Source organism: Pongo abelii, chromosome 9, assembly GCF_028885655.2.
Source record: "Pongo abelii isolate AG06213 chromosome 9, NHGRI_mPonAbe1-v2.0_pri, whole genome shotgun sequence".
In the NCBI taxonomy this organism is placed as follows: Eukaryota; Metazoa; Chordata; class Mammalia; order Primates; family Hominidae; genus Pongo; species Pongo abelii.
Window position 1 is genome coordinate 73,468,445 of NC_071994.2, and position 22,542 is coordinate 73,490,986.

General features: G+C 43.3%; 1 protein-coding gene across 2 annotated transcripts in view; it reads right to left on the bottom strand.

Moving 5' to 3' along the window:
* STIM1 (stromal interaction molecule 1) overlaps window positions 1–22,542 on the bottom strand; it is a 231,508-nt gene that overhangs the window by 5,680 nt on the left and 203,286 nt on the right. Inside the window, exons 6-12 of one of the 2 annotated variants that reach the window (XM_009246755.4) lie at window positions 17,311–17,488; window positions 12,839–13,016; window positions 5,169–5,336; window positions 4,538–4,638; window positions 4,022–4,257; window positions 2,754–2,846; window positions 978–1,044 (exon numbers count right to left, since the gene is read on the bottom strand). In XM_009246755.4, coding sequence (XP_009245030.2) covers window positions 978–1,044; window positions 2,754–2,846; window positions 4,022–4,257; window positions 4,538–4,638; window positions 5,169–5,336; window positions 12,839–13,016; window positions 17,311–17,488 — 1,021 coding nt within the window. The remainder of the gene's footprint in view (window positions 1–977; window positions 1,045–2,753; window positions 2,847–4,021; window positions 4,258–4,537; window positions 4,639–5,168; window positions 5,337–12,838; window positions 13,017–17,310; window positions 17,489–22,542) is intronic. The other variant, XM_002822174.4, reaches the window with a different exon arrangement.

The following is a 22,542-nucleotide window of genomic DNA, read 5'->3' on the forward strand; positions in this document are numbered from 1 at the left end:
CCCACCAACACATATCCAGTGCTCTAACCACAAACATATCATATTCTCTGGAATCTCCATGTCTCTGCACACAGTATTTCCTCTGCCCAGAATACTCTTTCTCCTTTCCCTTCACACAGGATGTTAGCACAAATTCGTCTCTTTGGTGAAGCATTCCACCCAGGTACACACTGTTAGTCACTCCTTCCTCAACACCCCCATAGCACATGATAAATTTTTCCATAATTATTTATGTATCTCTCTCAGACAAGATTGTAGTTCTTGATGGCTGGGATTGTATCTTATCACCAGTGAACCCCTATGCCCAGCAGAGCCTGGCACAGAGTAGGCATTAGTAAATGTTTGTTGAAGGAGTAAAGGAAGTGAGGGCCCAAGTGAGATAACTAATGTGAAAGTGCATAGTTTAGGCAAAAGTGCTATAGGGTCGAGGGAAGAAAGTCGTTACTCATTTTTAGAGTCAGCAAACCCCAAACACAGAAGGGGAGAAAGTAGGCCGACCTTAAAAAGGAATCCCAGAGCTGGGAACAAACAGGATAAGAAGATTCCCCACTGCACACACCCCCAGAGTTGATCAAGCAGCAGCTGGCAGGCAGAAACCAAGGTAAAAGCAGCAGAAAGGGAAGGAAGGGAAGAAAGAGAAGAGAGACAGCTGATACCCCAAGCTCTCTGAATGCCCAGGCATCACAGCGGTGCTGTCAGAAGGGGGTGTGTCAGGGTAGGGCTCCATCTGGAGGAAATAGGAAGTGCTGTGGTGGTAATAAACAGGGTGGACATGGACGGTGGTGAAGGTGGTGGTGGTGGTGGTGGTGGTAGTAGTGATGGTGGTGATGGAAGAGGAGCAAGAAGCAGCAGCAGAGGCAGATGGAGAGCTGGTCCCGTAGCCTTCAGAACTGAAAGACTGTCCAGATGAAAGGCTGCGCATTCGCTGCAGAGATACCCGGCTTGTCAAGAAGTGGCCAGCCTCGCCCTCTACCAACCTCTGAGATCCCAGGCCATGCTGTGGCTCCGTCAGGCGCTGCCGAACACTGCTCTGCAGGCTAGGGGCTGCAAGGAGAATAAAGAAAGTGTCAGGAGGGGCCAGCCCACTTTGGGCTGGCAGGTAAGGAGGTGCCCATGAATAAATGCTTGCTGGAGACCACCCTGGGCCTCTAATGCCAATCTGGAGAATGGGGCACCTCCTCCCAGAAACCTCCCACCAGGGGTCCTAAAAGGATGGGAAATTGAAGATGAGGTGCCCAGGTCAGTTTTAGTGGCAATTCCAATAGAAGGAGACCTATGGGCAATATCACTATAAAGGGAAGTGGCAAGGCAGTTAGTGGGTAGACACAAGCAAGGAAGGGTAGGATAGGGGCTTGGGACAAGGTCCGGGAGAGCACTAAGAACCAGCCTTTTCAGAAAGCCAACCTCAGGAAATAATTCACAGCATAGACAAGGACTTATATATAAACATGTTCATCATTATTAATAATTGAATGAGAAGTAAACATAATCGTTTACTTTTTATTAATAGCTGTATGAAAGTAAACATAAAGAATGAACAATGGGAAAATGATAATATATCCAGTTTCTGGGAGACTATAGAGCTATTAAAAACGATGCTTATAAAAAGACTTGAAGAAAATGGAAAAATGCCTATTAAAATGTTCAGAGGGGAAAAAGGATACAGAATTATATGTACTAGCTTTGAGCTTGGAATACCAAACACTAGAGTTTGAAACCAGGACTTTCACTTCCAGCTGTGACCTTGAGCAGCTGACTTCCGCATTTTAATTCCTAATTTCTAAAATCCTGCAGGATTCTTCTGAGACTTCACAATAATGACTTTAAGGCACCTGAAACAGGTCATGGCACTCAATAAGTGGTAGTGGCTATCATTATCTTAACCACATAAAAAAATTCACAGACAAAAGAGTGATAGAGAAGGTACTCAAATATGGTGGGACTATGGATGCTTTTTATGCTACTGTTCACTCTTTTTCACTTTCCAATAAGCACATAAACAACAAAGAACCAGCTCTTGGATCAGGCTGCAAATCGGGGTCCTGGAGATAATGGCCACTATGCCCAGTGAAGGGATACATGGGCACCAAGTAACTTAGGAATATGCTAGTGCATCCCCCCTTGGGCTCACTCCCAGCTAAAAGAGAGTGCAGACCTTTATTCTTTCTCCTCTACCCTGATAGATAAGCTTCCCTGCATTCTCCCTAAAGATGAGAGAAAGGGCCAGGTTACAAGGGTGAGAGAAGCCTTGGAAGGGCCACCAGGGAGACAGCATACTTCCACAGTGATGGAGAGTTCAGGAGGTAGGGCTTCTATGCTGGTAGCTTTCAAGGTATGAAAGAGAGGCTGAAGAGGATGAGGAAGTCTGGAATAGGGAGGGGAAGGGGGAGAAAGAAGGGGGAAACTGGGAAGAAAAGGGAGAAACAAGAAAAAGAGAAAAGAAAGGGGTGATTTTTCCTTCCCTCTTTCCCTCCCAGCCCAGCTGGAAGGGCTACCAGATTATCTGCATAGCTGCACTAACGGGAGAAGCCTAAGCCTTCCATTACCATGGGTGTTCTCTATCCAGCTCTTGCCAAGCAAGCTGATTCTTCTTACCCCCGAACCCCTCCCTGTAGTTAGTAGGGACAGTGCTGAGGGGATAGAGGGAGCAGGCAGGGGCGTGAAGCAGGCAGGAGAAGGGACCCATGGGGTAGGAGTGTTGATTAAGTCCCAAAAGTCGGAAAAACAAAATGCCCCAAAGGGGCTCCTCAAACCGGGGTATTTCCAGAGGGACTGATCATCCGAGCCGGCGGATGTAGAGCAGAGAGAGCGGTCACTGAACCTACGCCCCATCAGCCAGGCAGCATCTAGGGTCAACAGCCAGGCCAAAAGGAGAAGAGAATCTGATTTATGGAGGGCTTCGGCCTGCCATCATGTAATAAAGGAAGGGCTGGGGGCAGGGATTGGGTATCTCAGAGCTAATTAAGGTCCCTCCCAGCCTGAAGAACACAGAAGCCTTCAGATCAACAAGTCAGGATCAAGCTCTGCGTGTCTGATCCTGTCCTTGTTATGCCTTTGATTAAAGGCCTAACGAGTTTTCAGATTAGAAGAACAAAGAGGCTTGGCCAGGGGCAAAGTATTATTGATAAAATTACAAATAAATTCTGTCTCGAGTGGGAATCCAGCCTGATTAAAGAATCTGAAAGTAAGCCCCTAACCCAGCCCCGGCCTTCTGCCCTCCCCCTGTACTGGCAGAATTTGGGCCTAGGACAATAGCTTTACCATAAGGGCTATTCTACTTACTTAAAATAGCTTCTGATCCAAAGAAAAATTCAACTGTGGGCCAGTAAGGGAAAACTCCCTTCATTCACTGAAGAATTCCAGTGTTGTTCCTTTTGGCTCTGCTCTACTCAACTCTCATCATTTGCAGGGGAGAAAAGGGAGAGGGTAGACCCAGGACAGAGGAAGAGGGGGTAGGATCCAAGAGTCCAGGTGGAAAGCCAGACATGCTTGTGCAGGAGATCCCTCCTGGGCAAGAATGCCTTTCCAGCTTAGAGGATTTAGGACGATATCATTTTAAGGGACTATTTCTTTATAGGGCCTCTCACAAAAAGACAAAGAGAAACACCATTCCATTCATCTACTTTAGCAGTAAGAATAAGGAGCAAAAATCAAAATAAATAAGTTCAATAAATAGTCAGAATAAATGCCATTTTTACATTGAAATTCACTAAAGGACATATTTTTTATAAAGGTAGATAGAGTGGTAGTTAGGGACAATAAAGTGAAAAAGAATGAAGGGAGACACACTTAGCACAATAGACCCAAAGGGGCACACAGAGCATACAACAAGGAAAGAACACCAAAAGGACAACTATAAAGAAATAACCTGAGCCAATTGCGCTTTATTGACCAAGGTCATGAGTTGAACTATCTTCCTGGGTATCTGCCCCATCTGCTATTTAAGCACAACAGAGGCCACAGACTTCTCAACCTGTACATCAAAGGCTCCTTCCTTCATCCCCCCAAAGAGGTCACCTACACTGCATGGACAAGGGAGACACAATCTCCTCATCCATGTCATCCACGTCGTCAGTCATGATGAAGTGGGCAGGGTTGGGGCGTGTACTGCCCATCCAGCTGGGGTCTATGTTGAGGGCAGCCACCAGTGAGTGGATGCCAGGGTTATTGACAATCTGGAAGCCACAGAGGATCTCAATCTGTTGCCAGCGGTGCAGGCGCTCCCGCAATGCTGCTGTCACCTCGCTCAGTGCTTGCCTGAAGACAGAGGAAAGAGAACTGCAGGCATGGACTTGGTGTGAGCCCCAATAGGAATGAAGCCTCTTCTCAGAGGAACAAGTTTTGAGAATATGTGTGAATAAAACACACAATAAACTCAAACTTAAGAGCAAGGCAGGAGATAAATAAAGGCTGAGGCAGGAGATCAGAGCTGTCCCTCCACCAATAAGGAAATGGAATTGGTGTTGGAGGCCCTGTATGCCCTCAAATTCTGAGGATGATATGGACATTGCCAGAGTAGATAACTGGTGTTACTTACTTAGCTGTTAGAATTTTATGATCTACATCATCCAGAGAAGAGCTGTGGGCCACGTGGAAGGTGCCAAAGAGTGTGTTTCTCTTCTTTTTTATCTTCTCAGCCTGCAAAGATGAGGCCCCCAGCTCAAAAAGAGCAGGGATTCGAGATTGGAAGAAATGAGAAAGGCCTTCCCCTATGGCTGGGGCCCACTCCTCCTAGCACAACTTAGGCTGTACAAGGAAAGGGAAGAGAAAAAGGAAAAAGAGAAAGGCAGGCAAGGTAGAAGAAAAAGGAGGGGGACAAAATAGAGAAAGCAAGGGGAGAAGCAAAGGGGTCCCTGATAGCCCTTTTGCCCCAGGAGGACCTCTGTCCCCATGGCAGCCTGGGGCTGGCAGAGCTTTCCCTCTGCCTGCCTCCACTTGTTTCATCTTTCCCAGAAGACAGGCAGGAATGCCCCTACACCCTCATTCCCTCCTCCAGAAGTCTGAGGACACTGTCAGGAGCTGAACATTAGGAAAGAAACAGAACCCACCACCAGGATATCTCTTCACCCAATGGGAGGAACAGGGAGAGGGAGAGAAGAGGAAGATATGCAGGTAAAAAGGAGAAGGGCAAAAAGGAGAAAAGAGGACAATAGAAGGGCAGTTCTCACCCCCTCCTTGGCCACCAGCAGCTGCTTCTCAGCATTTTGCTTCTTGATGTTGTAATATTGCACCTCCACCTCATGTGTCAGCTGCAGCCACTTCTGAAGGGCCTCTGGAGCATACCATGAGCTGTGAGATTCTAGCTCCTTCTCTGCTTTCCTCAAGGCCTCCCGAACCTGTGCAGCCAAAAGGATGTGAGTTCATTTACTGCTACTAAGACTCTCCAACACCTCTGTATAATGCTTCAGAACTCAGACTTCTTATCTGCTTTACAACTCTCCCAGGAAGGAGAAAAGGTAAGGATTATTTTCCATATTTTATATAGAAGAAAGCAAGCTCAGCGAAGAAAATTAACCTACTCAAGGTCGACAGTGTCAACCAGAACCCAAATTGAGATGTTTCTGTTCCCAGACGAAGGCATTCTTTTCTGTCACATCAGCTTACTTTCCTGGTCATGCAGCAAGTTCCAGCAATCTTCCCTGATCTCTTCAGGAACAGGTCAGCTAGTGAATCATCTTCTTACCGAGAGTCAGGGTCTGTGCTTAGACTTCAAGACATCACAACGTGACAGAAAAAGCACTGGTCAGGAATCTGAAAATCTGGTTCTGGTCCCTGGTCTGTCGCTTAACTGGTTGTGTGACCCTGTGCTTCCTAAATCAGCTCTTAATTCAGTGTGAGGAAGGACTTTCTCCCATGCAAATCCAAACTATCAGTGAAGGGGTGACCTCAGGAGAGAATGAGTTCCCTGTCATGGGAGGTATGTGAAGAGCTCATGTCAGAGAGACCTGAAAAATGATTGGTACTTCAGAAGGGCATTGTCCTGAATGCTCTCCAAAGTCTTCTCTGGCCCAGAGACTGCATCTATGATTCTCTCAGGGAGTAGAGCAAGTGGGCTTTGAAAAGAACTCTGTAAAAGGTGGGAAGATAATGAGCATGCCCACACCTAACACATGCATTGCCAACAGAAGCCAAGACATGAGAGGACCAATGTATAAGTAGAAATAACCGACTTCTCTTCAGGGAGCACACAATGAGGCAGTCACAAAGCACTAAAGTGTAAAAGACTTGAAAGTACATACAGACATTATGTACACCGAGTTTCTTGCTGTCTCATCCAAGCTACCAGCATAAGTGATCTCCCAATTCTCCTACCTGAACAGAATCCCAGAGAAGACACATTGAAAGCAGTCTTATTATCCCCAGCTTCAGCCAATGAGGTAAACATCCCATAGCAAGCCTGAGGTCCTCTCCACAGCTAAGATAGGCCAGGAGGGCCTCAGCTAGGGACAGAACACCTTTATTCCTTTAAGAGGCAATGAGAGTGCCAATCTTCACTTGGTTTCTGTTCCCTGAAAAAAAAAAACTAAAAATAGCCCATTCCTGGTTTTATAGCTTCTAAATGAAGACTAGATACCTTAGAGACTAATATACCAAGTCTGAAAATTTATGGTCAAGTTCTACATTAAAAGCGGTTTAAGGAATGGGATAAGCTAAGAAGGGAAGAATGGATGAAGAAGAGAAAAAAAGAGAGCAAACAGAAGCATGATAGTCAGGGAGGCATACAAAGAGGCTGGCCTACAAGGCTCAAAAACTGCTGGGAGCTGGGCACAGTGGCTCACGCCTGTAATCCCAGTAGTTTGGAAGGCCAAAGCAGGAGGATAACTTGAGCCTAGGAGTTCGAGAGCAGCCTGAGCAACACAGCGAGACCTCATCTTACAAAAAATTGTAAAACTAGCCTGGTGGGGTGGTGTGCACCTGTGGTCCCAGATACTCAGGAGGCTGAGGTGGGAGGATCGCTTGAGTCCAGGAGGTCAAGACTGCAGTGAGCCAAGATCGTGCTACCACACTCCAGCCTGGGCAATAGAGTGAGACACTGTCTCAAAAAAAAAAAAAAAGCTGTTTGGTTAATGAGAGAAATAACTACAAAATAAGGAATGGGGGAGGTGGAAGACAGACAGACAGAGAGAGACATATCATGCCATGCACGGTAATAAATGCCTGATGGGAAGACAACAGATGGGCAAGTCAGAGTTCTTGTCCTTTTATTTTATGGCTGTGGTTCTCAACCTTGTCATATACTGTAAACACATGGGGAACTTTTTTACTTTATTTTATTTTGAGACAGGGTCTCATTGTGTCGCCCAGGCTGGAATGCAGTGGTGCAGTCTCAGCTCACTGCAACCTCTGCCTCCCGGGCTCAAGTGATCCTCCCTCCTCAGCCTCCCGAGTAGCTTTGGGACCACAGGCATGCACCACCATACCCAGCTAATTTTTGTATTTATTTATTTATTTATTTATTTGGTAGAGATGGGGTTTTGCCATGTTGCCCAGGCTGGTTTCAAACTCCTGGGCTCAAGCGATCTGCCTGCCCTTTGCCTCCCAAAGTGTAAGGATTACAGGCGTGAGCTACCATGCCTGGCCAGGAACTTGAAAAAACACAGATATCTGGGTCCCAACCTAGAGATACCGATTTCATTTATCTGGGGTGTTTGCCTGGGCATTAACATAGGCTCTCCAAGTCATTCTAATTTGCAGCCAAAGTTAATAAACACTTATCTATATGTTTTAAATAAAGTGTTATCACCTGACTTCCACTTCCCAGTAGGATATGGTAGGTCATGGGAGAAAAACAATTCTGATATCTGGAAAAAGCTGTATGCATTTTATGAAAATTGTGTTTTCAAAATTGTTTTTATTTTGAAAAATTTAGAAAATATGTTATTTGTGTTAACATCTAAGGGGTTTGATATAGTTTTTTTTTTTTTTTTTTTTGAGATGGAGTCTTGCTCTGTCACCCAGGCTGGAGTGCAGTGATGTGATCTCGGGTCACTGCAACCTCTGCCTCCCAGGTTCAAGCGATTCTCCTGCCTCAGCCTCCCGAATAGCTGTGATTACAGGTGCCTGCCACCACACCTGGCTAATTCTTGTATTTTTAGTAGAGACGGGGTTTCACTATGTTGGCCAGCCTGGTCTCGAACTCCTGACCTCAGGTGATCTGCATGCCTCAGCCTCCCAAAGTGCTGGGATTACAGACATGAGCCACCGTGCCCAGCCTGATATAGGTTTTTTTTTTTTTTTTTTTTTGAGACGGAGTCTTGTTCTGTCACCCAGGCTGGGGTGCAGTGGCGCAATCTCTCGGCTCACTGCAAGCTCCGCCTGCCAGGTTCAAGCCATTCTCCTGCCTCAGCCTCCCGAGTAGCTGGGATTACAGACGCTCGCCACCACGCCTGGCTAATTTTTTGTATTTATAGTAGAGACGGGGTTTCACCGTGTTAGCCAGGATGATCTCGATCTCCTGACCTCATGATCCGCCCGCTTTGGCCTCCCAAAGTGCTGGGATTACAGGTGTGAGCCACTGCGCCTGGCTATATAGTTATTTTAAATGAATTAATAAATATTTTTTAATTTTCTCAGTTTTAATTTCTAATAGGTTAAATATCAATAGTATTACCCCCTATCAAATGTTCTTTGAGGTCCTAAATAGTTTTTAAGAGTAAAGGGTCCTGGCTAAGTGTGGTGGCTCACGCCTGTAATCCCAGCACTTTGGGAGGCTGAGGTGGGCAGATCACCTGAGGTCAGGAGTTCGAGACCAGCCTGACCAACATGGTGAAACCCCTTCTCTACTAAAAATACAAATATTAGCCAGGTGTGGTGGCAGGCACCTGTAATCCCAGCTTCTCGGGAGGCTGAGGCAGGAAGAGAATTGCTTGAACCTGGGAGGTGGAGGTTGCAGTGAGCTGAGATCATGCCATTGCACTCCAGCCTAGGCGACAAGAGTGAGACTCCGTCTTAAAAAAAAAAAAAAAAAAAAAAGTAAAGAGTCCTAAGAACAAAAAATGTAAGAACCACTAGACTAGATAAACTAAAGGTCAGAGAGAAAAAAAGCCTTTCTAAGATGATTTGTCAATTGCCAGTCATTTTCTTCCTGGGAGACATTGATGATTTTAGGTGAGAGCTGAAAATTGGGCTGGACCCATGTAGAAGATCTCCACGGAGGCACAAAGAAAACAGCCTATGAAGTGGCAGAAGTGCATCTCTCACAGTCTTTCAGGGCTGAAGAGAAGGAAATCTAACAGCTTTCCATTTAAAAGTCAGGGAGGGACATACCTGAGAAACTGGGACAAATGAAAGCTACACCAAGTTTTACTAAAACTACAACCTAGTTCAAATGCAGCTCGATCTCTGATTGGCTTGAGGTGATCAGTTCCTTAATATACTTCACAAAAGAAAAGGGGAAAACTACCTGATGGAAGAGAAAATCATCTGGAGCCTCTATTGTTTTTTTATACACACTGTCCAGCATGTAATAAAAATAAATTACTAGACATAAATGGCAAAAAATATGACTAATAATCAAGAGGAAAAATAAGCAGTCCCATAAATGATCCAGATGTAAGAATTATAAGACAAGGACTTTAAAATAATTATGATTGCTATGTTAAGAGAAATACAGGAAAAGATGGATACAACAGATAAAAGATAGAAATTCTGGACAGGGAACTAGAACCCATAAAAGAGTAAAGTGGATATCCTAGAATTGAAAAATATATTGTCTGAGAGTAGGAACCCGCTGGATGGGTTAAACAGCAGAATGCTTACAGTAGAATGCAGAATTAAAGAACTTAAAAGATAGATCAATAGAAAATAACCAAACCAAAGCACAGAGAGAAAAAAGAACAGAACTGAGCATAAGAGACATGTGGAATACAGTTAAAAGATCTAACATAAATATTAGATTCTCAGAAGGAGAGGACAGAATGGAGCAGAAGTATATTTTAAGAGATATATAAGTGCTAAAAAGAATGTATATTCTAGAGTTAGGCAGAGTGTTCTATATGTGTCAAGGAATTCAAATTTATTAACCATGTTTTTAAATTTTTTATATCCTTATGGATGCTGTTGGTGGCTTATTGAGAGAAGCATATTAAAATCTCTAACTTTGATTATAAAATTTGTCTAGTATCATTTTAGTTCAGTCAATATTTGCTTTATATATTTTAGACTACATCATTAGATGTATCCAAATTAAGGGCTGTTACATATTAAATTGAATTCATCCACTTATAATTATGAAATATCTATTTTTGGGGTCTAGTAATACTTCTTGACCTAAAGTTTACTTTATATTAATGTAAATATTACATTTATATTAATATATATCTACCCTTGCTTTATTTCACTTAGCAATTGCTTTAGGTCAATACTTCATGACCTAAATCCTATTTTATATTAATATAAATATTATATCAATATATAGCTACTCCTGCTTCATTTTGCAACATATATCTTTTCTCATCCTTTTCCTTTAACCTTTTTTTGTGTTCTTATATTTAAAGTGTGTCTCTCATAGACAGCATATAATTGAGTTTTGGCATTAATCCAATCTGACAATCTGCCTTTTAACTGAATTGCTTAGTTGTTTTTTTATACAAACCAAGTCTCAACAAGTTTCAAAGGACTAAACCCACACAGCATATGTTCTCTGACCATAGTGAAATTAAACTAGAAATCAGTAAAAGAAAGATAAGTTAAAAAGTCCTCACGTGTTTGAAAATCAAGCAATATACTAGATAACCATGTCCCGAAAAAGGAACCACAATAAAAATTAGAAAACTTTTTGACCTGAAAAATAAAAAAAAAAAAAGAGATTCCTGAATGATCACCTTACTTGGGGGAAAAAAAAGATCCTTGACAGCCTACCTCATATCACATACAAAAGTTAATTTGAAATAATATCCCTAAATGTGAAAAGACAAACAATAAAGGTTCAGAAGAAAATTTAGGGAAATATCTTGGGGATAGGGAAGGATTTCTTAAACAAGAAACAAAAAGCAAAAAGCATCAACTTTTTTTTTTTTTTTTTTTTTTTTGAGATGGAGTCTCGCTCTGTCACCCAGGCTGGAGTGCAGTGGCACTATCTTGGCTCACTGCAACCTCCACCTCCCAGGCTCAAGCAATCCTCCTGCCTCAGCCTCCTAAGGAGCTGGAACTACAGGTATGTGCCACCACACCCAGTTAATTTTTGTATTTTTAGTACAGACGGGCTTTTGCCATGTTTGCCAGGCTGGTCTCGAACTTCTGACCTCAAGTAATCTGCCCGCCTCAGCCTCCCAAAATGCTGCGATTACAGGCATGAGCCATGGCGCCTGGCCGCATCAATCATTTTTAAAAACTGATTAAATTACACTTCATTAAAATCAAGGGCTTCTGTTTATCAAAAGGCAATATTAATAAAGCAAAAAAAAAAGTCAAGGCTGAAAGCAAATATTTTCTATATGTATGTGTATTTATATTGACAAAAGACTAATATCCAAAATATATAAATAATGCTTACAAATCAATAAGAAAAAGACAGACAATCCAATTTTTAAAATGAGAAGAGATTCCCAAATCATATGGCCAATAAATTTATAAAAAGGTGTTTAATAATATTAGGGAAATGAAAATTAAAATCACAAGATACTACTATATATTTACCAGAATGTTTAAAATTAAAATGCCTAAAAATACTGAGGTCATGGATCAACTAGAATTCTCTTACATTGTTGTGGCAGTATAGATTGGTACAATCATTTTGGAAAACTGTTTGACAGTTTCTAATAAAGCTAAATACATGAATATTATACGTCCAACAGAAATGAGTGCTTATGCCCACCAAGAGACATATGCAAGAAGGTTCATAGCAATATTATTCATAAAAGTCAACAAAACTGCAGACAACCCAAATGTTTATCAACAGAAGAGTGGATAAATTATAGTATACTCATACAATAGATTATTACTCAGCAATGGAAATAAACCAACTATCACATGCAACTTTGATGACTCTCATAGACATAATGTTGAGTGAAAGAAACAAAACACAAAAGAGTATATACTGTATAATGCCATTTATATGAAGTTCAAAATTAGACAAAACTAATCTGGTTTACAAGTTGTGACAGTTTACTTTTGGATGAAATATTAACTGGGGGAGCAAAAGTGAGTTTTCTGGGGTGCTGAGAAGGTTCTGTATCTTGATCTGGGTGGTAGTAACACAGGTATATGCATATGCAAAAGCTTGCCAGCTGTATACTTATGATTTGTACACTTTATGTAAATACCTCAAAAAAGGAACAAAATAACTGTTATCACCTATTATCCACTGTTCTTTGAAAATCATAGTGACTATTTTTATAATTTTCTTTTTTTCTTTCTTTCTTTTTTTTTTTTTTTTGAGACAGAGATTCACTCTTGTCGCCCAGGCTGGAGTGCAATGGCACGATCTCAACTCACTGCAACCTCCACCTCTGGGGTTCAAGCAATTCTCCTGCCTCAGCCTCCCAAGTAGCTGGGATTACAGGTGCCCGCCGCCATACCCGGCTAATTTTTTTGTATTTTTAATAGAGATGGGCTTTCACCATGTTGGCCAGGCTGATCTCGATCTCCTCATCTCAGGTGATCCACCCGCCTTGGCCTCCCAAAGTGCTAGAATTACAGGCATGAGCCACTGTGCCCGGCCCATAGTGACTATTTTTTACGACTTGAACTCTTACTGTTGGTAAGAGTCCAGTGACTCTAGAACATAGTCTTTGGGTCATATTTCAAATTCCTCACACATGAAACTTTCCAGCCAGACCCTGGGCCCCTGCCCTTTACCCACCCGTCAAGGTGTCCAGGAATCTGTGGACTCTCCTACCTGCTCCAACTCCTCCTCAGCATATTTTTGGCGGCTCCGCTCATTCTCAGTACCCTCCCGCAGCTCCTTCAGCCGCTGGGCTTCCTGCTTAGCAAGGTTGATCTCATCGCGCAGCTTCTTCTCCAGATGGACCTTCTCCACCTCCACTGTGCGGTGCTCCTCCTGGGCCTTGTGCAGCCTGGGGGGCAATGCAGGGAGCTGGAGGAGGCCAGGCAAGGGGGTGCCAGCCAAAATGCCATGAGTCATGGCATCAAAGAGGAAAATGACAGCTCCAACTCTCAGCATATATTCTCCCTGCTCTGCTGTGTGTCTGGCTCTGAGCTAGCTCAAGGCCCATAGAAACCACAGTCATTACCTAATTCACACATTGACCATCATTTTGCTGCCAGTAATCAAGGCTAAGAAGCCAGGCTCTCAGGCATCTGAATCCCTCCTCAAAACTATCTCATACTAAAATCATAACAAGTACCAGTTTACAAGGTATTTCCCATTTGTCCTCCCAGCAGATAATGATATATGGGTATCATTATCAGCCTGGGACAGGCAGATACGGAGTCTTAGAGAGGGAAAGCAACTTGCAGGAAGAACTGAGGCTAGAATTCCAATCTGTGTGACTTCAAATACCACAATTATTCCTCTTATGTAGTGGTATCTAGAAAGTTCAATGAATGTAGAATACCCTGCAAGCTTGACAAAAAGATCCAGGGAAAACCTAATGGCTGAGAAATGACTGGGGTGGTAGCAGAGGGGTGGATTAAGGAAGATGAGGAAGGAACTATTGAGCTAGACCTCTTGGACTCCTGAGCTTCTGTTCCCAGAAGCACAAAATAAATTAAATTTATGCCAAAGGACTCAGGAGAGTCCCCTACTGCTCCCAGGCCCTGAGTTCCTTTCCTAAGTATCTTCCTTAGTGGATAAGATCTCAAGGGCATGAGTTATAATGTAAGTCTACCCTTGCACCGTCACACACATTCCCTCAGTTCACCGACAAAACCTTCCATCCAGCTAAACAAGCCTTCTCCCTTCCTCACTTCTTTCCTCCACACGGCTATCTATGTTAATACACTCATTAATTCATCTATTCATTCACCAAGTTCTTTCAAGTGCCTACTAAGTGCCAAGCCCTGTGCTAAGCCCTAAATACATGGTGATAAATCAGAAAGCTGTCCCTGCCACTGAGGAGCTCATGATTTACTCCAACAAAGACAAGTAAACAGATAACTGTATACAGTGCGACAAATTCTATAATAAAAAGATATATATGATCTTAGGTCCACCCAAAAGATGGAGTAATCAGCTCTGCCTGAAAGGAGTCAGAGAAAGAAAGGGAGACTTGGGCTACACCCAGAACAAAGAGTGAGAATTTGCTAATCCCTTTGGAAGAGAAAACGGACTTTACTGTCTGGTCTTCCTTTCTAAGTAAAAACCACCAGGTTACCAGGGGAGGAGATTAGGAAGGAGAAAGGATGGTGAAGAAGAGATAAGATATATAGCTTAGACTTGAGGTATAGAAAAGAAAGGATAGACTACAGAACAAGAAGGACCCCTAGAGAACACTGACCACTGAGATAATTAAGTAGATGAAACCGATGAAACAAACAGAACTCAATCTGTAAAAAAAAAAAAAAACTCTAAGTCCAGGGCTATCAGTGGCGGAGACTTCAAAAGATATCATGGAACAAGCAAGGAGGTAAGAGGAGGAAATGTTAGGCTGCAAGCTTCCCGCAAATTGTAATCCGCCTAATTTGTCCCTGAAGAGAAAGGGAGTTGAACCCCCTGAAAATGAACACCAGATGGCGATATATGCATAGGTAAAGACAAATCAGTGGCGCCATTTCCTGCCATCTCCTTCCCTTGCTGAATATCCTCCTTTACTGTACTCTTCCATGACCCAACTGTATAAAGTTACACCATTAAGGATTCACTTCTTCACTGAAATACTGTCCTTTATGAAAGCAGCCTCTTGAGAAAAGCCAATACTATGATATGTCTGTCCTTTATAATAGCGAGCTCCTTTAAAGTAGAATCAAGACTGACCCCCTTTCATAGTTCCAATAAGGTCTGTTAGAGATGGAGATCAATAATTATTGTTGGGTGCAGAAATGAGCAAATAAGTATACAATTAAGCACTGCCCCACTCCAAGGCAACAACAGTTAGCATTGCAATTAGTCCTGGCTCTAAGCAGTTGCGTGACTACGAGCAAGTTTTGCCTGTTTTGGGAATCAAAATTCCTGCCTGCCTCAAATAATTATCTTGAAACTCAATGAAATCCTAACTGGACTGTACATGTAGAATTATATTTATTCACATAAATTATCAGGAACTCTGTAATAAAGCTCTGTGAAAGCTGGCATTGCAGGTCTGTTAATACAAGGAGAAACGAGGTGGCATGTGGGCTCTGGACACTCAGAAGAGGATATCTGTGTGCATGTGTGCAAGCCTATCTCTAGGGGGAAAAGGGGAGGGATGTCTTTGTCTCTTTCTAAGTGCCACAGTGGTCATTTAGCTCTGGAGGCTTTAGGGAGCAGGGAGTGCTGGGAGCTTAGTTTTATCCCCGAACTTGGAATGTCTCCTGCCTAGATTCTTTTGCCTTTGGAATGGAAACAGTACATGTTTTTCAAACAAATGAGATATGGGGACTGCTCAGACAGCAGCAGTTAGCTCCTAATTGGCAAAGGGCCCAAGAACAAGGGGCCCAGCAAAGTAGCCAGGAATCAGCTTAGAGATCAGACCCCTCTTGCTCCCTAGAAGCCCAGCCCATGGAAATAAATCCAATAAGGCTGCTACCTCAGTAAAGGCAGCACCCTGGAGTGTCAAAATTCCTAGTTCACTACTTACTGATATATGACCCTGAGCAAAGCACTTACCCTCTCTGAGCCTTCATTTCCCCAACTCTAATAGTACCTACTTCAAAGGGCCATAGTGATTAAAAGCAATAATGCATTTAAGTATTTAACAATACCTGGCTCACAAGAAGTCTTTTCCCCACCCCTCCAAATTAAATAGTGTTTACCATTTAAAAATAACACAACGGCTGGGCACAGTGGCTCAGGCCTGTAATCCCAGCACTTTGGGAGGCTGAGGTAGACCTCTTGAGTCCAGGAGTTCAGGAAAAGCCTGGGCAACACAGCAAGACCCCTGTCTCTACAAAAAATAAAAAAAATTAGCCGGGCATGGTGGCATGCACCCAGTTACACAGGAGGCTGAAGCAGGAGGAGCCCAGGGGTTGGAGGCTGCAGTGAGCCATGTTCATGCTATTGAACTTCAGCCTGGGCAACAGAGCAAGACCCAGAGTCAAAATAATAATAATAATAATAAATAGAAATAAATGAAAAGACAAGACTTCATTTCTTTTTACGTGAATTCCTGCAAAGACTTCCCACCTAGAGTCCCTAGGCTTCCAGAATCATTTTCTAAAAGACAGTCCTGAATAGACCTCTCCTCTTCTCGAAAAAAAAACAACCAAAAAAACCTGATTTGACTCTCTATTGCCTTCTGCATCCTACTAACTTCCCCACATGTATCTTAAGGTTCCAGGGATCTGGCCCCACCCTATACACTCAACCTTAACACCCAGGACTTCCCTACCCATCTTTAAAGGCTACCTCCTCAGAGTCTCACATCCACTCATCCACCTCTTTGTCTTTCTAGACATTAGCGTTCTTATCCTATAAGTTGAGTCTGGAACTAAGTCTGCATTAAGTGTGCTCTCACTGCTGCTTCTTGTGGGTATGTAAGTTTTGTTTCCTCAGGACCAGTGAATTTCTTATAACTGCCATCACAGAACTGGTTCCTAGATGTCAGGAAATACACAGGCTGACTGACTGACTGATGGGCACTGTCTTTTCACAGTTAAATCTTCTGCCATAGTTTTGAAGTCATATTTTATTGTAACAGAATCCCAGACTATCTGAGTTGGAAGTGTTCTCCTAGGAGAGTTTGGCATTCTCCTAGGTCAATCCCTTCATATTACCAATGAGGAAATAAGTCCTGGGAGGGAAAGAAATTTATCCAAAGTCATACAGCAAGTCAGTGTTTATGAGATTTAGACTCCTTATAAGAAAGAACTAAGGACAGTAAGAAGGAAGGTTTGTGAGGTTTCTTTGGGAATAGTAAAGAACAGTTCATTACATCTATTTATATGCTAGGAGAAGCAGTCCAGAGACAGGCAGAAGGAAGAATGACCCCCTAACAAGAAATGGGAAGCTCAAGACCTCTGGCAGCTATACATTTCTCCCTCTGAAGCTAAGAGGCAAAAAAGACAGAAACAAGCTTCTCCCCAGGAGGAATAACTGCCCAGGGCAATTGGAATATCAGCAACCTAAACTTGCAATGCAGTTTTGGAAGGATGACGCAGCCTGGGCTGCCATGTTGACAAGGCCTCAGGGGCCAAGTGGCTCACACCCAGGTGGAAACAGGAGGTTCCCAAGAACTGGCAGGGCCTTACCTTTCCTGAAGGGGCAGGCCTTACCTTTCCTGAAGGTCATGCAGACTCTGCTCAGCTCGGTGTAACCCCTCCAAGTCCTTCATCATCTTCTTCATGTGCTCCTTGGAGTAACGATTCTGGATATAGGCAAACCAGCAGCCGCCCACACCAATAACGATAGACACCACCAGCATGAAGTCCTTGAGGTGATTATGGCGAGTCACTGCCAGAGAGGGGAGGGCATGGTGAGTTAGGGTGCCCACTGCACACTTAGCCTTGCAGACTCCACTGCATCCCTCCTCTATGAAGCCTTCCATAACAGACACACTCTCCCACTGAGAAGGAATTAGTTTCTCTTCTTAGATACACACTTACCATACACTATTATAGTAAGCTCTATGTCTATCTCTCTGCTAGCCAAGGCTTTGTTTTGAAATGAGAGGCCTTACAGCAATACAGGATGCTTATTAAATCACACTTTCTTAGGATGCAGTGAAGAGGAGAGAACTAGTGCCTTCTCAATATACCCCAGCCATCTCTGGGCTGGATGAGCCCATATGCCCAGATGTAGTGGCTTCTGTCATACAGGGTAAGCAATTCTAAAGTTCCACAGTAGGTAAATGGAGATGACTGGTATAAAGGACATAAAGCAATGTCACCAGAAGCCTCAGTTCTGGCTGTAGGACTGAAGTCACTGTAGGAACTAGGTCTCCTGGACTACCAGGCCATTCTTGGCACAGATCAGGGAAAGGTCCAGAAGTCTCAATCTATGGAGAACATTTCTAGGCTACTGTGAAATCCAGAGACTCTAGAACAGGATAGCATCAATAAATTGATATGGATGAGACATTACACCTACCAGAAATTGAGGGGCAGAGCTATTTCCAGAGAACACCTGGTAGCAATTCAGTGAACCACAAGGGCCCCAGCCACCAGCTGGGGTTCAAAGAATGCCCATTGTCCAGAGCAAAATTTAAATGTTAAACAAGAAATGACACCAAAAGATAAAAAGCAAAAGCCAAATCCTAAAAACTTAGCCAATCAGGAGAGAGCCATTCCTGGAACTAACATTGTTCCTGGTATACCAGATCTGGGCTCTGTGCCACAGTACAAAAGACTTGAAAGGGGCACTATAAGAAGGAGACAGCTATTCCTGCATCCTCTGTCTAGGTTGTGCTGTGGGCTCAGAGGAGCTCTGGATGTGGGAGTCAGAGAAAGAGGGAAAAAAGGGAGTTATGCCAGGGCTAATGACCCTCTGTGCACAGCAAGTTGCCCTTAGACAGCGGAGGAGGAGGTAGGACTGGCATGATCCTTGGACATAGTAAGGACATGGGGCTGGTGGAAATCCAAAAAGACCCAGGTAGAGCCACCAAGTTAAGGGAGGGTCAAGACACCAGAAAAAGAAACCATATGATACTGATGCCCATAGTTTGACAAAAAGAGTTACCATCATAGCTCCTCACAGAAAGGCTGAGCAGCAGAACATGGGGATGAGATGGGATCAAAGACAGATTAACATATCCTATTTCCACCCAAGGGAGGAGGGTTACTAGGTCAGGGTGGTGGCCATGTCCTTCATATGTTTATTCCAGGCTCTCTGAAAGAAAATTGAGGGTCCTCTAGTGGCCATCCCCTAGCCTCCAGGCAGGCTACAAGTCTAGCCATACATAAGCCCTCACTCTCCTGTCTTTCAGGTTCCAAGAGGAGCTATTTCTGCAGCACAGTGAGTTGCCTTTCTTCCTGGAACACACCTGCCTCCTCCAGAGCCACTACCAGAGCCTGGAGTATTCTTTGTCTCCCCTGTTTGTTAGGACTTTTAATCTTGGTTTCCTAGGGTTTCTCAACTTTAATATCCCCTTTATATTCTTACCAAAAGTCAAAGGTATCCTTGTTCAAACAAGACTCCATGCAACGAGCAGTTTCAATACTTCAAATACTTAAGGTGGGTATGCAGATTGAGCCTAGTTATTTCATTTGGTTTCTTATTCTACCTTATCCAGTTCGATTTGGAACCAGATCTATTATTTTGCCCAGCTTCATATTCTCATCAAGTCATGAATAAGAATACTGAATAACCACGGCCAAGGATAAGATCTAACAGTCACTCCCTCCCTCTAAGGTAATACTGTTCCACCTATCAGTACCACTGGATTCCTTCAACTAGTTTTGACTCCACTTAAATATACAAATATCCATCCTATCCAACCCTCTGCCTTGTCAAATGTTTAGATAAAGTCCAGAAATACTACCTGCCACATCCATGAGCTACCAAGCTTGATAGAAAGAAGATGATTCTAACATGGTTGATTTACTCTTTAAGGTTCCTAGTGATCATCACTTGCCTATATATGCCAGTGCACAGCATAACATCAACCAGCATACAGAAGTCACTCAATAAATCTTGGAAGGATTGATTCTTTACTGATAAGCTTCAAGTATGATAATATCTCCCTTCCCTTAATCCATATAAGAAAGGAAGGGAAATAGAGAAAATATAAAACATATTAGGCATTTATATTCATCGTCTCTTATCCTCACAACTACTACATAAGATAGGTTATTGGTATTCCCATTCTGTAGACCAAGAAACTGAGGCTCTGTAAGGGACACTAACTTGCTAGAGCTGGGTTTAAATCCAGATTTGCCCAACTACATTGTCTTTCTGCTACACCACACTTTCTCACTACAACTTTCATATTCACGCAGCAAATATTGTTTGTTTTGTTACAGGCAAACATCTCTTACAATGGAGACGTCTATATGGCCCTGATCTAGCTCAAGCTAGACTCTTGGAACTCTTGACTCTAAGAGTTCCAAGGCCTGAGTTTTCCCCCACACAATATCCTGGAAGCTGATAGTGGCATTGCCATCAGGGCAGTGAATACCCAAAGGCCAAATAACCAGGCCTTAAGATTAAACACAAGGGTCAGTGTAGAGAAATTCTTGTGTTACCAAGGGAGGCATCCCACACTATGTGTTAGGAAGCCTGGTTCTATGCTTGCCTCTGCCCCAATTTGTTATATAATTCACTTCCCCTATCTAGACCTCAGCTTCCTCAGCTGTAAAATGCATTAGAGTTACTACAGAGATAGAATGTGTGGTTACTAACGAGATCGAATGTGTAGGTGTAAATGACAGCACTTTGAGGTGTCTTGGAAATATTCATATGGACATGCCAGGAGATAATTAAGAATGTAGATGTGGAGTTTGAGAAAGAAGGAGCTGAAGCAGTAGATGTAAGAATTGTCAGGTCCCCTCCCGCACAGCCCTAGGCCATACCCCACACCACTAACTGAGTCTATGAATCATTGTGTAGAAAAAGAGGAGAAAATAGGCAAATCAAGAGTCTAATCTATGCCTTACTAATAATCCGCTTCTTCCCATTATAATCCCATTCCCATTCTTCAATTCCTACTGTCTTCTCCCTACCATTGCCCACAAAGCCTTCCATTCCATCTCCTGTGAGCTAAGATCAACCCATTCTTTGGACAGGTAAACATAGGTTATCTCTTTATTTCTCAGGGACTGTCTTGTGTGTTTTTCAACTTTTTTTTCTTTTTTAGAGATGGAGGTCTTGCTATGTTGCCCAAGCTAGTCTTGAGCTCCTAGCCTCAAGAGATCCTCCCACCTCAGCCTCCCAAATTGGAATTACAGGAGAGACTCACTGCGCCCAGCCTGTTTTTCAACTTCCATGTCAGTCACCATCTGGTAGTCTGTGATTTCCTCAGGGCCAGGGCACAAGGTTTGTTTATATCTCTGTAGCCCCATACTCTTAGCACAGGGTCTGACCAGAACAGGTATTTAGCAAAGGCAGAAAAGGGAGAAAAGGGGAGAATGCAGGGAGGTTTTAGATGGAAAGGGAGCTACAATACAAAGTGCATGTAGAGGGCAAATGCTAGCTCCTGGGGACAAAAAGAGCACGGCCAGCTGCATCACACAACCCCTACACAAACTCAGCTCTCAGAATCTACCTTGCACTCAGTAACCATAGCCAGGGCAGAGTATCCATGGAGGTTTCAGGAGAAAAGATGTGGCTGGCTAGGTGAACGGAGCTAACCCAGGGAAGCTGGCTGGGACTGGGGGATCCAGAGGATGGCAGAATTCCCAGTCTGTGTGCTGCAATTAGATTTTAGCAAAATGAGGTCAACTATTAACACCATCAGGCCTGAGACAAGGGAAGTGGTTGTTAAAAAATGAGATACTGAGATGTTAACAAAGTCAGGGGTAATAATAAGAATTTTCGGGGTATCAGTTAGCACTGAGAAAGTGAGCATCCAATCATTATCACCTTCTGGAATCCCTTCTCCCAATCTATTCTCTCCACCCTGTCCACTGCACACAATACCCTGGCAGATATAGATATTCATCCCTCACTGCCAAAATATGTAGTAGGAATTTCTTTTGTCATTTATACAGCCTTCTGTGCTGGGATGTCTGTTTAACGTGTAAAAGCTACTCATGGGCCCCCCTCCCTTCTAGTTATAGCCCAACAAATGCTTTAAATGCCTCAGCTATTCAGGTACTCCACAGATAGCATTTCTCCCCAAAACCAAGCTGGGCCAGATTCTTCTCTCAAATCCCCTCACTTCTGTAGCCTGGAGAGACCCAGCCTCCTTCCATATAACTTCTAGCACACATCTCCCAGTACTTAATTCTGGCTAGATCTTAAGCTGGGTGTTGATGACAGATAAACAAAATTCTTTCATCAAGGAGTTCCCAGTTTAAAGGATAAAAGGCAGAGAAACATATTGTTATCAAAAAAAAAAAAAAGAAGAAGAAGTACAAAGGGCTGTGGGTTCCTACAGGAGAATAAGAGGAAAGAGTTGAGCATGCTTGTAAAAGGATGGAAAAACATCCTGGAGAAAGCTTGAAGGACAAATTGGAGCATAACAGAAAAGACAGAGGGGATAAGGATGCAGGTACAAAGATCAGAGTGAGCTTTGCCAGAAAAGCAACCACTCCTGCTCACTGGGGACTTTCCCCTATTTTCTGAGCCAATGAAGAAGGAAGATAAGGCATAGTCTTTTCTTTTCCGATCTCCAACTGCCTCTGACCCGCAACAATTATTCTGTAGGCCTCCCTGCACTTTTCTCAATATTCCTGCTGAAAGCACAAAGGGCACGCTAGCCCCTAGCCCAGGACTAAGCACACTGTAGGCACACATTAAAAATTAAAAATAGTAGCTTCCATTTATTTAGAGGAAATTGGGGCACAGAGAACCTTAGAAATGTGTCCAAGGTCACAAAGCTACTGAGTGATAGAGCTGGTCAGCTTGAT